The sequence below is a fragment of the Octopus bimaculoides genome, chromosome 1 (assembly GCF_046866305.1).
Source record: "Octopus bimaculoides isolate indiv1 chromosome 1, ASM4686630v1, whole genome shotgun sequence".
Taxonomy (NCBI): Eukaryota; Metazoa; Mollusca; class Cephalopoda; order Octopoda; family Octopodidae; genus Octopus; species Octopus bimaculoides.
Window position 1 is genome coordinate 183,913,196 of NC_142928.1, and position 14,991 is coordinate 183,928,186.

The 14,991-nt window shown below is 36.7% G+C and overlaps 2 protein-coding genes across 4 annotated transcripts in view; both read left to right on the forward strand.

Annotated features, from left to right (window-relative positions):
* The window catches only part of LOC106872716 (uncharacterized), a 139,853-nt gene extending 126,702 nt beyond the window's left edge, over positions 1–13,151 (forward strand). For all 3 annotated transcript variants that reach the window (XM_014919794.3, XM_089363743.1, XM_089363751.1), the window contains exons 10-11: positions 7,704–7,808; positions 9,446–13,151. In XM_014919794.3, the coding sequence (XP_014775280.1) occupies positions 7,704–7,808; positions 9,446–9,504 (164 nt within the window). In that variant the 3' untranslated portion in view covers positions 9,505–13,151. The remainder of the gene's footprint in view (positions 1–7,703; positions 7,809–9,445) is intronic.
* On the forward strand, positions 589–2,760 carry LOC149137871 (uncharacterized). The gene has a single exon (XM_089363762.1). It carries the CDS (start codon positions 1,044–1,046, stop codon positions 2,283–2,285), a length of 1,242 nt encoding a protein of 413 aa, XP_089219888.1. The 5' UTR covers positions 589–1,043; the 3' UTR covers positions 2,286–2,760.
* Positions 13,152–14,991: the final 1,840 nt, after the last annotated feature.

Sequence of the window (14,991 nt, forward strand, 5' to 3'; positions counted from 1 at the left end):
TTCGAAATTTGTTAAGCTATGTTTGTAGTTTACCCTTTCCTGCAGTTGCTAAAACAACTCACTATGATAATCCTTATATCTCAGTTGACTTATAGCTCCAGATTATATATATATATATATGTGTGTGTATGTATGTATGTATGTATGTATGTATGTATGTATGTATGTATGCATGTGTATGTATATATATATATATATATATATATATATATACAGACACACATACATTTTTATGTATGTACATACATATAAAACACTTGTGACTTCATTTTTCATTGGTTGTATTTAGAAATCAATGCAAAATAGATGCTTCAAAGTTTGTTGACTTTAAATTTTATTGCTTTATCTGTATTGTCAGTGACTTCACTATCAAGCTGCATTAATTCTTACCAAGTCTCACAGCAGAATATACTGTTACCATACATATATTTGTTCAGCTGTTGTCTGTTGTTATTTTCTCTATATTAGCTTTGGCAGACTCTGAAGGCTTCTGTAAGCTGGATAATCTCATATCTAGTTAATCTATATATAATAAGTAGGCTCGCCTTAAATCTTGCTCCTCTAATAACTGTGCGCATGTTCATCCACAGATTTAGGATTATAGTAGGAGGAATGCCAGACACTCTGTGAGTTTTATATCACTGAGACAAGTGAAACAGTCTGAAAATTCATGTTGTTCTATGAGGATACAAAGACAAATTTCTCTTGATGGAACTATCATTTATGCATCGTTCAACACATTCAAACCGGATTTGTAAAATGTTACTTTTATTTTCGTTATCAAGCTACATTTTCTTTCATATGTAATCTAACAAACGAAAGCCGTAAAGGTGGGGGGAAAAAGTAGATGTTTTACTGCAATACTTTTTGTTTATTTATTTTTACATTCATTTATTTTGTTACCTGTGACTTTTGTCAGATCCTCTTCAAATATTGATATCTTTAATACTGGAAATATTCTTATAAACGAGACTGAAAATATTTTTTGGATGTTATTCATCTGAATGATTTCCCTGCTTTAGTGTTCCAGTTCACTTGTACCGATGAATAACAATCCTCAGTTTTCTCATTCATATAGCAACCTAGCTAATGGTTACTATAGCTACCCTGCTAACCAATGGTACCAGCCTGTTCCTTATAATATTACTCCAAATGGCAATGTCCCATCTCTGGTTACCTCAAGTAACTCCTGTACAACGACTACCAATTCCAAAAACATCAACAATAATTCTAACAGTTCCATTAATGCCATACAGCCAACCGCTCCTGCCCAGCCCCCGCCCCCATATACTGTATACCCATCTAATACCCAACATTCAGAAACCAGGGCCCGTTCAGCACCACCTCCTAACTACTATCAATCTCTCAGCTTCTCACTTCCTCCATCTACCCAGTTCTCCCCTTCTAACTTCTCTCCTCCCCCCATTAACCAAAGTTTCCCGACCGGCCCCATTAACCAATGTTCCCCTACCAGCTTGTCTCCTCCTCCCCCCTATAACCAATGTTCCCCTCCTGGTTTCTCTCCTCCCTTCTATAATCAATGTCCTCCTACCAGCTTCTCTCCTCCTCCTAACCAATATTCCTCACCTAGTGTCCAACATTCTTCTTCAAATGGTAATCTCAGTAATTGCTCAGCCCCACCTTCTCCCACCCACACTCAATATCCCCCATCACCTACCCACTACTACCCTTACCCCTATGGTTATCCTTCTCTTATCAATCATTTTGCCACTTATCGACCTCCACCCCCTCTTGACTATATTCCCAAATATATTGATGACCAATGGAAAGAAAGGATATGCAAGTTTTTGGACTTACCTTACGACCCCCGAGCTAATACTAACAATAACCCTATCTTAAAAGGGGGCTATTTCGGGACAGTTTATTCTGTAATGAGTGATGGCAACTGTTTTTTCCGCTGCATCAGCCAGGAGTTGACAGGACAACAGACATATCATTCCAAATTACGAGCAAAATTGTGTGAGTTTATCGAAAGCCATCGAGAAAAATTTGAAGCTTATGTTGACTGCAGCTTCTCAAAACATCTTCGGAGAATGAAAAGAGACAGTACATGGGCAACTCATGCTGAAATATTTGGCATGGCAACTCTTCTTGGTTGTTCCATTTATGTCAACACAAAATATGGTTTCACAACTGAATGGCTACAACATGACCCAGTGTTTCAGTATCACACACCACTGCCAGGCTACCATCGACAGCCAGCTCTGGGGAAAATCTATGTGATTCATGTCGGAGAAGTACATTTTAATCTCTTTGTTGTGTGAAGAAGAATTTTCATGAAACGGATTAAGTTTTCTCATTCTCCAGTCGTAATCAACCATCTTACCTGTTTTTCGCACAAAAGTAAGAGTTGCTTTACACTCTGCTGTTATTCATTTTCCACTGAGTGGTTGGCGTTAGGAAGGGCATCCAGCTGTAGAAACTCTGCCAAATTAGATTGGAGCCTGGTGTAGCCATCTGGTTGTACCAGTCCTCAGTCAAATCGTCCAACCCATGCTAGCATGGAAAGCGGACGTTAAACAATGATGATGATGATGATGGTAACAAAACCATTTATCTGGACTCTTCTTGGTTTGTTTCATGCTTGTCTCCAAATTATAAACTTGAATATCATTATAAACTCTGTACTCGTTTGGCTGCTGTAGTGTTAATTGGAATTTCTTTATGAAGAACCAGGAATGTTGTAATTAACCTCTGTGTCTATAGGAATTTTTAAAACAAAAAAAAAAAAATAGAAAAGATTCATAGTGAGTTGTAATTTATTCTTTCTTTAAAATTCTAAGCTTTATATTCTTATAACTTAGTTTATTATAAAATTTAAGTTAACTTTGTTGCTTTATAATTGAAGTCTGCTGTTATTACTTTTGCTTGTATCATCATCATCAGTTCAAAGTTACTCAAATTCGTTAGCGCTCTGGACGACATGCTTAGCAGTATTTTGCCCATTGCTACATTGAGTTCAAATTCCGCCAAGGTTGACTTTAATTTTCATCCTTTCGGGGTCAATAAAATAAGTACCAGTTATGCACTGGGGTTGATGTAATTCACTTCATCCCTTCCCCAAAATTTGAGGCCTTGTGCCTCCAGTAGAAAAGATTATCATTATTATTATTATTATTATTATTAAGAAGGTTGTGTTGTTAGCGTGCTGCAAAAAATGTTTAATGGTATTTCATCTGTCTTCATGTTCTGACTTCAAATGCTGCTGAGGTTGACTTACCCTTTCAATGTTTAAGGGTTAGTAAAATAAGCACCAGTTGATCACTGGGATTGATGTAATCGACTAGCCCCTCTCCATGAAATTTCAGGCCTTGTGCCTATAGTAGAAAAAAAACCATTATCATCATCATTGGTAGATTTAGCCAAGCTGTAATCATAGATTATGTTTCAGAGAAGAAACGGCCCAAAGGATATCGTTCACATGGAAAAATAGTGTTAATTCATTCAATGTAGGAAACATCGAAAAGCTAATCAGGAATAATTATGCAGCGAGAAAATGACACTTCCATGCTATCATAATGAATGACATTCTGGATTGACGATAAACATTTTCTATTTATCTGACATTTGTCACCAAATGTGTGCAGTGATGGCACACTGAATGAAAGGAATTTAAGCCACAGAAATGTAAATACATGGTTCTGGTCAGAGAAACTGGGAGAGAGAGAGTGGAGTTGGGGGGTAGTAAACACTGTTCATCGTCTTACTTCTGTTTTATTCCATTCAATAACTTCTACAATATTTTTCTGTTTAATACAGAAAATATGGAAAATGTATTTAATGGAATAAAATTAATGAGAGAAAATGAATGAATTCATTACACATCTCTCTCTCTCTCTCTCTCTCTCTCTCTCTCTCTCTCTCTCTCTCTCTCTCCCTCCCTCCCTCTCTCTCTCTCTCTCTCCCTCCCTCTCTCTCCCTCCCTCCCTCTCTCTCCCTCCCTCCCTCCCTCTCCCTCCCTCTCTCTCCCTCCCTCCCTCCCTCTCCCTCCCTCTCTCTCCCTCCCTCCCTCTCTCTCCCTCCCTCCCTCTCTCTCCCTCCCTCTCTCTCCCTCACTCTCTCTCTCTCCCTCCCTCCCTCTCTCTCTCCCTCCCTCTCTCTCTCCCTCCCTCCCTCTCTCTCTCTCTCCCTCCCTCCCTCTCTCTCTCTCTCACAGCATTTTCATTTTTACTTCTTTATGGTTTAAATTAATTTGATTGGGTTTCCTATCTCTGCACACTTTCTGATAAAATTTCAATTAGTTAAATTGAAAGTATCACAAAATATAATAATAATAATAATAATCCTTTCTACTGGAAGCACAAAGCCTCAAATTTGGGGGAAGGGATTAAGTCGATTACATCAGCTCCAGTGCGTAACTGGTACTTATTTAAAGAACCCCAAAAGGATGAAAGGCAAAGTCAACCCCAGCAGAATTTGAACTCAGAAAATGAGGACAGATAAAATGCCTCTAAACGTTTCACTTAATATGCTTACAGTTCTACTAGCTTGCCTAAATAACAATAATAATAATAATAGTAATAATAATAATAATAATAATATGAGAAAGCAATCATACTATGGAGATATGCCAATACATACAGATAGAGAAATTAAGGCCAATAGGCTGGATATAGTTGTCAGAGATCATCAAGAAAAAAAAATGCTTTCTAATCGATGTATCAATACCAACAGATGAGAACATTTCTCTAAAAGAAATGGAGAAAATTTCAAAATACAAAGACCTGGAAGTAGAGGTAACTCGAATGTGGAGTCTAAAAACAGAAACGATTCCTATCATAGTAGGTGCCTTAGGTATGATACAAAAACATTCAGGCAAATACATAACAAAAACACCAGGACTAATAAGTATATATAACATACAGAAAATAGCATGACTAGGCACCACACACATCCTACATAAAACACTTTCAATACAGTAACGATGAGAGCACCACAGCAAACCACAGCACATACCCAAGGCACACAGAGCTGCGCTCGGTAGTGCAGTGAAAGGAGGTGATAAAAATAAGACTACTGAATAATAATAATAATAATAATAATAATAATGATAATAATAATCACTTGAAAGATTATTGAAAACTAGTGGATACCTAAGGTTACAGGTAGTAAACCTGCTACCCATATAAACCCTGCCAGGAATATGACCAAACCTGAGTCAAATCAATAATAATGATATTAATAATAATCTTTTCTACTGGAAGCACAATACCTCAAATTTGTGGGGAGGGGACTAGTCAATTACATCGACCCCAGTGTTTCATTGGTACTTAATTTATCGACTCTGAAAGGATGAAAGACAGAGTCAACCTTGGCAGAATTTGAACTCAGAACATAGCGACAGGCAAACTACCGCTAAACATTTCCTCCAGCACGCTTACAACTCTGCCAGCTTACCACCTTATTAATAATAATAAGAATAATAACGATTATTATTATTTTTATTTCAAATTTTTGCCACAAGGGCAGCAATTTTGCGGGAGTTGGGGATGAGTCAGTTACATCGACCCCAATGTTAAACTGGTACTTATTTTATTGAACCCCTCGAAAGAATGAAAGGCAAAGTTGACCTTTGCGGAATTTGAACTCGGAATATAACAGCAGACGAAATACCACTAAGCATTTCACCCAGTGTTCTAACAATTCTGCCAGCACACTGCCCTAATAATAATAACAAATATTAATAATCCTTTCACAAGGCTAGTTGATTATATTAACCTCAGTGCTCAACTGGTATTTATTTTGTTGCCCTCAAAAGGATTAAAGTTGACCTCAGCAGGATTTGAACCTACCATAACAGCCAGAAGAAATGTTGCTAAGCATTTTTTGGTCTGATGTGCTAACGATTCTGACGGTAATAATAATTATAGTTTCAAATTTTGTCTCAAGGCCAGCAAATGGGGGGGAGTCGACTATATTTCCCACCCCACCCCACCCCTGTGCTCAACTGGTACTTATTTCACAACCCTGAAAGGATGAAAAGCAAAGTCAACCTTGGCCAAGTAATGAAACATAATGTTTGTTTTTTTTTCATAATTTCTTTTATATTTAGGTGTAATGTTACAAGAAACATTAAACTTCATTGTATACCATTGTTTCATTCTTTAGTGGGTGGTAGAAAGATAGATTTTTAGTTTGGACTTAAATTTCAAATGGGATTAACCATGATTTTTAATCCAGCTGAAAAATATGAGATTTTCACATATCTGTGACATGAAGTATTCCAGATTGCAAGGCAATGTGCTAAAGAGAATTGAGACATTGTTGGGGAAAAGTATATTTGGAACGGTAATGGCACATTGGCCCTTGCTCATACTGAAAACAAAAAGACTTGGAAGTGCTACTGAGAAGTTGTTGAATGAGGATAATTTATGGAGAGAAGTGGGGTTACCCCAAATAGACCCAACGGTGATACCAATCATTGAAGTTACCAGGCATTGATCATCATCATCTTCATTTAACATCCGTTTTCCATGCCGGCATGGTTTCTACGGCTGGTTGCCCTTCCTAATGCCAACCACCCTATGAGTGTAGTGGATACTTTTTACATGCCACTGGCACAGGTACCAGTTACACAACACCGACATTGGCCATGACTACGATTTCACTTGGCTTGACAGATCTACTCAAGCACGGTATATCGCCAAAGACCGCGATCACTTGTCACTACCTCCATAAGGCCCAACGTTTGGACAGTGTTTTTAACGTGCCAGTTAGGCAACACTGGCCTTGGCTTTGACTACAATTTCACTTGACTTGATGGGTCTCCTGGAGCACAGCATATCACCAAAGGTCTTGGTCACTTGTCATTGCCTCTGTGAGGCCCAACATTCAAAGATTATGTTTCACCACCTCGTCCCATGTCTTCCTGAGTCTACCTCTTCCACAGGTTCCCTCCACCATGCAGCTAAAATCAAATCTTGTTTTTGCATTTTGAAGTAACATAATTTTCCCTTGCTTACTTTCCTCTTTGTTGAGTCTTAAGAGTATTGGCCATGGAATGGTTCTTCTGTTTATTCTATAGAATTTTGTCTTTTTTGTGTGTGTATCCTTTCAGTTATCTTGTCATTATTGAAATATTTTCATTTAATATTTTTTTCTCTTTTACGCCGGACGAAATGCTTAGCAGTATTTTGCCTATCGTTACATTCTGAGTTCAATTCTGCCAAGGTCAACTTTGCATTTCACTCTTTCGGGGTCGATTAAATAAGTACCAGTTACACACTGGGGTCAATGTAATTGACTTAATCCCTTTGTCTGTCCTTGTTTGTCCCCTCTGTGTTTAGCCCCTTGTAGGCAATAAAGAAATAAGAACACATAGAATTAATTTTATGCTGACTCTTTTCCTTTATTGTTTTAAATATGTGGAGGTGCATAACGTAGTGGTTAGGACATTGCGTCCATAATCATGAGATTGTGGTTTCAATTCTCAGACTTGATGGTGCATTGTGCTCTTGAGTAAAATACTTTGTTTGTCATTGCTCCAGTCCACTCAGCTGTAAAGGAGTAACCCTGTGAAGGACTGGCATCCCTTACAGGTGGCATGTTGTGATCTTGATCATTTAAATGCCATGACCACCAGGTCCTATGAGTCCTAGGAGTTGAGACATTAATATCCAGGTGTTGTTTATGATGATGACGATTAACTATTTTTTACATATTTGTCTTTTTTTCTCTTCTAGATATTACAAAACGTGGCCATTTCCATGATGTATTTGAATTCCCACCTCCTGAGCCTTTTAGTGGGTGTGCAAAAACATACCCTAGTCGGAATTCAAGAAATGCTGGTAAGTCAACTAATACACATTCTTTGTGTGTGTGTGTGCGCGCGTTTGTGTGTGTGTGTGCGTGCTTGCGTGTGTTTGCTTCTAGCACCAAAAACTACTGTCTCCAACACCGGTCAGATATCCAGTCAGCCATGCCTACTTGTCTGTGTCCAAACAGCTGGACCCAGTTATCTCATTCTGACTTGTTGATGTAGAGTCATCCATTTCATTTGGAAAAAAAAAAACACCTAGATTTATTTTCAATTTTTGTCGTACTGGCCAATGCCAGTACCACTTGACTGGCACCCGTGCTGGTGGCACATAAAAAGCACCATTCAAACATGGTCGTTACCAGTGCTGCTTGACTGGCTCCGATGCAGGTGGCACATAAAAAGCACCCACTACACTCATGGAGTAGCTGGCGTTAGGAAGGGCATCCAGCTGTAGAAACCTCGCCAGATCAGATTGGAGCCTGGTGTAGCCATCTGGCTTGCCAGCCTTCAATCAAACCGTCCAATCCATGCCAGCATGGAAGGCGGACGTTTAATGATGATGGACATTATCTAGGTGCTGGCCACACAGCTGGAGTTTTTTAACAGCATAGTCTTTATATGTTGTCAGCATTTTTCGTTTGTCTTGGTTAAACACTACGGGGCATGTTTTCAGCTTGAAAAAAATGGTTCTGCTTGTAGTCTTGAAAAATTTCCTACACTTTGGATTACCCTAAAGACAACAATTAAAAGCTGCTGCATAAATTTTAGTTCAAAAAAGACCAAAAAACGAAAGATGGAGACTGGTGAGGGAACAACAGACAAGGTTTATAAGTTTCCCTCTCAGGAAATCTGGAAGACATTTTTGATGTTTCAAGCCTATGCTCATCCACAGAAAGGAATGAGGAGAGGAAAAAAAAATGTGTCTGGATTAACAATTGCATGTGTAGAATTTATATTCTTTTACTCATTTCAGTCATTTGACTGGGGCCATGCTAGAGCACTGCCTTTTAGTCAAAAGAAATTGACTCCTGGACTTATTCTTTATAAGCCCAGTACTTATTCTATCAAGCCCCTTTGCCAAACTGCTAAGTTACAGGGACATAAACACACCAACACCGGTTGTCAAGTAATGACAGTGGCGGGGTGTCAAACACAAAGACACTCACATAAGTATATACATACGTATACAACAGGCTTCTTTCAGTTTCTGTCTTCAAAATCTGCTCACAAGGTTTTGGTCAGCCCAAGACTATTCTAGAAGACACTTGCCCAAGGTGCTATGCAGTGGGACTGAACCTGGAGCCTTGTGGTTGAGAAGCAAGCTTCTTACCACAGTCACACCGCTGACCAGAACTCCATATTGGACAAGAAGTTTTTCTGTTCTAAATCTTTCTATCTAAGTCTTTAGCTTTTTGACTTAATATGTTGCAAAGTCCACCTTGACAGAATGCAAAAATGGATGAAATGCTGATAACCATTTTGCCAGCTCACTGCCTTAATCAATGATAATTGTTTTTCATTTTGACACAAGACTAGCAATTTTTTAGAGGGTGGGTAAATTGCATACATCAACCCCAACAGTTAACTGGTACCCAAAACATTGTTTCCAAATATTTACCAAATATTTATGTATAAATCTGACTAAAGTCCTTTTTTTTTTTCCAGCTGGAAGTCGCCGGGCTCCACCACCTCCCCCTCCCCCTCCAATTTCTGCGGTGCGATGAATACTGCCATGGCCTCTTTTACAACATGCAATATCTCAGCTCCAAAGCATCTCCATTCTGCTCCAGTTTCTCCATTCTCTTCCTTATGATATCACAGATGGATGGATGGACGGTGCTACTGCTGAGGATTCCAAGACTCCAGCATCAATCTACTTTATACTGTTGATAGCATATGTTGGATTTTGTTTGAGAAAATTCTACATACGAGGTTCTATGTGTATGTATATGTGTGTGTGTGTGTATGTATGTGCATGTGTGTGTTTGCGCGTTTCTATGCATGTCTCCGCCACTCTTTCTTACTTCCTAGTTTACGCCTAAAACCATTTCTTTTATTCTTTTTGTTACCTTCCCCTTCCCTATTCCCTTCTTTTTAATTTTCCAATCATAATTTCTAACCATGTTCTTCTAATGGAAATTTGCTACGGTGTAATGGGTTTCATCCTACATGACAGAACATAAGCTGCTATTCTACTTTATCTCTCTATCTATCTGCATACATTCATAAAAATGGAATAGATTCTATAACAATGTCGACTTCAAAAAAACAGCACCACCAGATGTTTGTTCTGGAAATGTGTGTTATTTTTTTTTCTTTTCATGTGGAGTAAATAGCATTTAATAATTTCTGACAAAAAAATAGTATAAAGAATACTTACTAATTGTACAAAAAAATTATATAAATGAATTGTGTTGCAAGGAATATATGAGTGTGTGTGTGTGCGTGTATATGTATGTATGTAAATATGTGTGTGTGTATATATATATATATATATATATATATATATATATAAACACACTTACATACATCTATCCACACACACACATGCACAGAGGAACATAAGCTCTTTTACCCCACGTAAGTAGCAATATAAAGAAATGAAATTGAAAGTGCACTTGGTATCTTTTAAAATATTTATTTACATTAGCTTAACCATTATCACACTTTTATGGTTTTTCAAAGTGACTTTTGAAAATTTTGAAATGGTTATGTAAAACAATCTTTTAAAAAATTCCTAGTACAATTTCTATTTTCTTTCTTTACACATGTACAAACTCTAGAGGGTAGTTACTCTTTTCTCTTTGAAATTACATAATGGAACTGGAATCCATTTCCATTTATATCTTCTTCCCTTTTGAGAAGAAATTTGTAACATGTTGATTATTTTTATCATCTTTGGTTCATTGTCGATAGTAATACTATACTGTCTTTTGTGAACACAGACATGAAATGACTGGGTGTATAAGATATTAAAGACTGCCAACTCATGGGTTGTGAGTTCAAAACTACTGCAGAGGTTTTAGTGTGTCTCTGGGTAAACAGGACACTTAATTCTACATCCCACTATTGAGAAGAAGTACAAAAACTCCTAAGGAAAACTAATTATCATAGAATGCAGTCTAGTACTCTATTTAAAAAGAGTATATTTTTCTTTCTCATTTACTTGCTTAAACTTGCTAAGCACCATTTCTGGGTGATGCCTTGTGGTCCTTGAAAGACATTACCTTCAGGTTTCCATTATTATTCAAACAACATGCTCATGTACAGTTATTTCTACATTTTTAACATGTATCAACCTTTATATATTCATTTTGTTGTAACCCTAGCTCTACTCGGGTGTTCAGCACCAAACAGTGATGTAATACAACTTCTAAAGATTTCCTTTAAAGAAAAACATATTTTGATGAACTGAAACTGTCATTTGTGGACAGGAGGCGTGGGGTGGGGTAACATCACTTTTTTTTTTTTAATCCTAAGTGAGTGAGGCAACAGCTTGAATTATGAAGATGGAATATTCCATTTGGTATGTGCATTTAAATAATGTATTTGAACTGAAATGGTGAAGAAAGGTAAGGTGCTCAGCTAATGGATTTTGTTTATTTGTTAGTGAGAATGTTTCCATAAAAATCTTAGATCTTTTCCTCCCCACTTGTTCTGCACTTCCATCCAGCTTTTATTGCTTCTTGCCTCATGAGATACTTCACATATACAAAATCATGTGCATGTGTGTATATATACATACATACATACACACACACAGGGGCATGCATTTCATTGTGCCTACAAAGACAAGGATATTACTTTGCAACTAACTGAACTGGAAATGTGTGCTTCACATGAAACCATTATTTAAAATGTATCTCATGATTTGATAGTACTGAAGCAGTTGATGAAAACTTATCTACACCATTTTATTCTAGCAATTTATTTCTCATTTCCTTTTGTTCTTCATCTTATGTCGAGGGACGATTAGTCCTTGTTTTGTTTCCTTTTCCAAAAAAGAAACTATGAAAATGCATATTTTAAAATACTTTTTAGAGATTTATTATACGTTCTGACACGAATCCAAATATATCCAGTGGGAGCACTTTTGATGCTTTCATTGAAACTTTTAATAGAAATCATCATCCAAAAAGACAAAAAACTTGCTTTTCCTGTAAATATAAATTGTATATCTTTCTGGTTATGAAATCACAATTCCACGGTTGTTTATAAAAAAAAAAATAATAATAATAATAGTGGTTCTTCAGCTTTGTAAATTGTTTTTAGATTTTCCTCATGTTTGCTTCCTATTCCTCTTGTTCTTTCTTTGAATATACTTTCAAGAGCTTTTGTTTTATGTGTGCATGGATGTATCCATATATGAGTGTATATATGTGTGTGTTTATATATATATACACACACACACATGCATATATGTGTTTATGTATATATGCATGCATGCATAGCTTGTATTTGTATGTTAAGGAAACCAAGTGTAACTGATCTGCGTCTTTAAATCCCTACAAGCCCCCAACTCCTACCCAACCACCCTCAATGTTAAAAAAAAAATCTATCTAGTATTAAAAAAATACAACAAAACGTCTTTCATTCACAAATTCCACATTTACCAGTAATAGCAATAATATTTTTCGAAAGATTGAATAATTGAAATAATTTAAGTTGTTACTGTCGTATTTATTCCTTACACAATGTGTATGGATGCATATATGCCTGTATGTGTGTATCTGTACTAAAGTGTAGGAGTTTACTTAATGTGTGTCAAAGCTGCCCACTACATTATCAATGTTGACCAAATGGCTATATACCAGCTGTCCCTCCTCCCTTAATAATAGATGCGTGCTTGTTGAATAGTTCAATTTCTACTGACAAATATATTAGTATATATATTTGATCAGTCAAATTCCCTTGTAATCGTATATTATGTTGGCAGTGGCTGGGGTACCTTGAATTAGTCGTTAGTTATGACAACAGGGAAACTTATCTAATAATTTGAATAGCATGTCTGTGTATTAAGAAGAAAAAAATTATCAAACAACCGAAATATGCATCTTATGTAAAATTTGTTACTATCATTGACCTTAAAAAAAGCCTGCAGTTCAGACAGTGGTGACTTCATATGAAACAAAATTAAAAAATTGCAATTGCTTGCTCTCATTTGTCCTCACATTGTTTCAAATTCAATCACTGTCACTGCTGCCATCATTCTTATTGACATGCACTAGCTATAAGTTCAATAGAAACTAATTGACGTGTGCAATGTCTAACATGCAAGACAATTTTCTTCAAAAACCAAAAATCCTTTGAGTAATTGACTCCAAGAGGAAAATTTCTCTTCTGTTTTGAATAAAAACAAATCTTTATCATTGTTGTTGTTGTTTTCTATTCATTATTAATTTTCATTGTATCATGTGTTTTTATAGCTTTTTTTTAAAAAATCAGACATGGGTCATCAACGGTCACCCTGGTTTTGTCAGTGAACAGAACACAACTCATGTCATGTACATTTGAGCCCACTGAAGCCTCAAACTCCAGTGAGGAGGCAGTTTCAGAGATTCTCGCATGGAAGCCATGGCCCTGAGGATGCGATTTCTGGTGGGTTTTCAGTACATGAGGAAGTCCGGAGGCAGTGAAAATGGCTTTGGTTGTTTGTCCAGGTTTCCCATGTAACTTGCAGCCAATATTTCTTAAATCCCTAACTGTCACTGTCTTGGAGGTCCCAGAATCAGATCATTTCTTCCTTGGCATTCATATGGCTAAATAATTCATTACATCAATAAATATTATTATTATTTTCTGTTAAATATATACTCAATGTATATCATTACCTTCCATTTTCTGGAAAAATAAATATCTAGATGGGCTATTTTCATTCAAAAGCAACCCACAAAACTGAAGAATCTGAAATAAAAATGGACGTTAGACAGAAAAATGAAAACATTGTTGCCATAGTGTGTAAACCAGCTGGGAAATTGATTCACAGAAAAATCAACAAATCCTAAATTTCACTCCTAGGCTATTAGCATGGTTCTGGGTGTATATTTGTCCCCTACCACAACTTGACAACTGGTGTTTGTGTGGTTATGTCCCTGCCACTGAGCAGTTCAGAAAAGAGACTAATAGAATAAGTAACAAGGTTGATTTTTTTTGACTAAAATTCAAGACAGTGCCCCAGCCTAACTGCAGTCTTAATGTCTGAAACAAGTGAAAAATAAAGATATTTCTTTCCTATTATCACAGACCACTTATTATTCATTCTTCATTAAGCATCCCTCAGAACAGGCTAATTTTACTTTACATGGAAGCTTAATAAGATTTCACTGCTTCTAATGTTTGTGCAGTTTTCAATCCCACAACATGGTGTCTGCTTAAATTTTATTTAATACAGCTTTGGTCAAAACCTGCACACCTTATGAGCTTCTTTGAAAGCTGTATAGAAACTATCTGATTTATTTCCTGTACTTTGTAATTCAAACTACCTTCTGAAGGGCACGTGGCTTAGTGTATTTGGCTCAAGATCGTTAGGTTGTGAGTTCAATTCATAACAATGCATTGTCCTTGAGCAAGACACTTTATTTCATGTTGCTCCAGTCCACTCTACTGGCAAAAATGAGTAGTACTTGTATTTCAAAAGGCCAGCCTTGTTACACTCTGTATCACACTGAATCTCCCCTGAAACTACATATAATGTATCTGTGGAGTGCTCAGCCATATGATTGTTAATTTCACGAGCTAGCTGTTCCATTGATCAAATCAACTGGAATTCAAAGTCCCAGCCTTGTCACACTTATTCTACCTGAAAATTACATTAACCCTTAACTGTTCAGATTACTCTGTTTAAATATGATGGTTATTTATTCAAATTTAGTATTAACCATGCATTATCTCATAGCTTTGTAATTTTGTTTTTTTTATTTTTAGAAAATAGGGTTGAAGTGAGCAGCTGAATATGACCAGTTTGAATGTAAAACGGGTAGAATATTTGGGCTGGATATGGCCAGTTTAAATGCTGATGGATTAAGAATACTCAGCTACTTTGCCAGTTGTTTAGTTGATCAAACAACTAGACACTCATAGACCAAAATGAGTATGAATGCCCTCCATCATCATGTTGTTCTACAACCCATACAGTAGTCCTCAGCATAAAGCTGTTCCTAAGGACAGTAGGTCTTAAACTCTTCTGTTATGACTTGGAGGTCTGTAAAAAC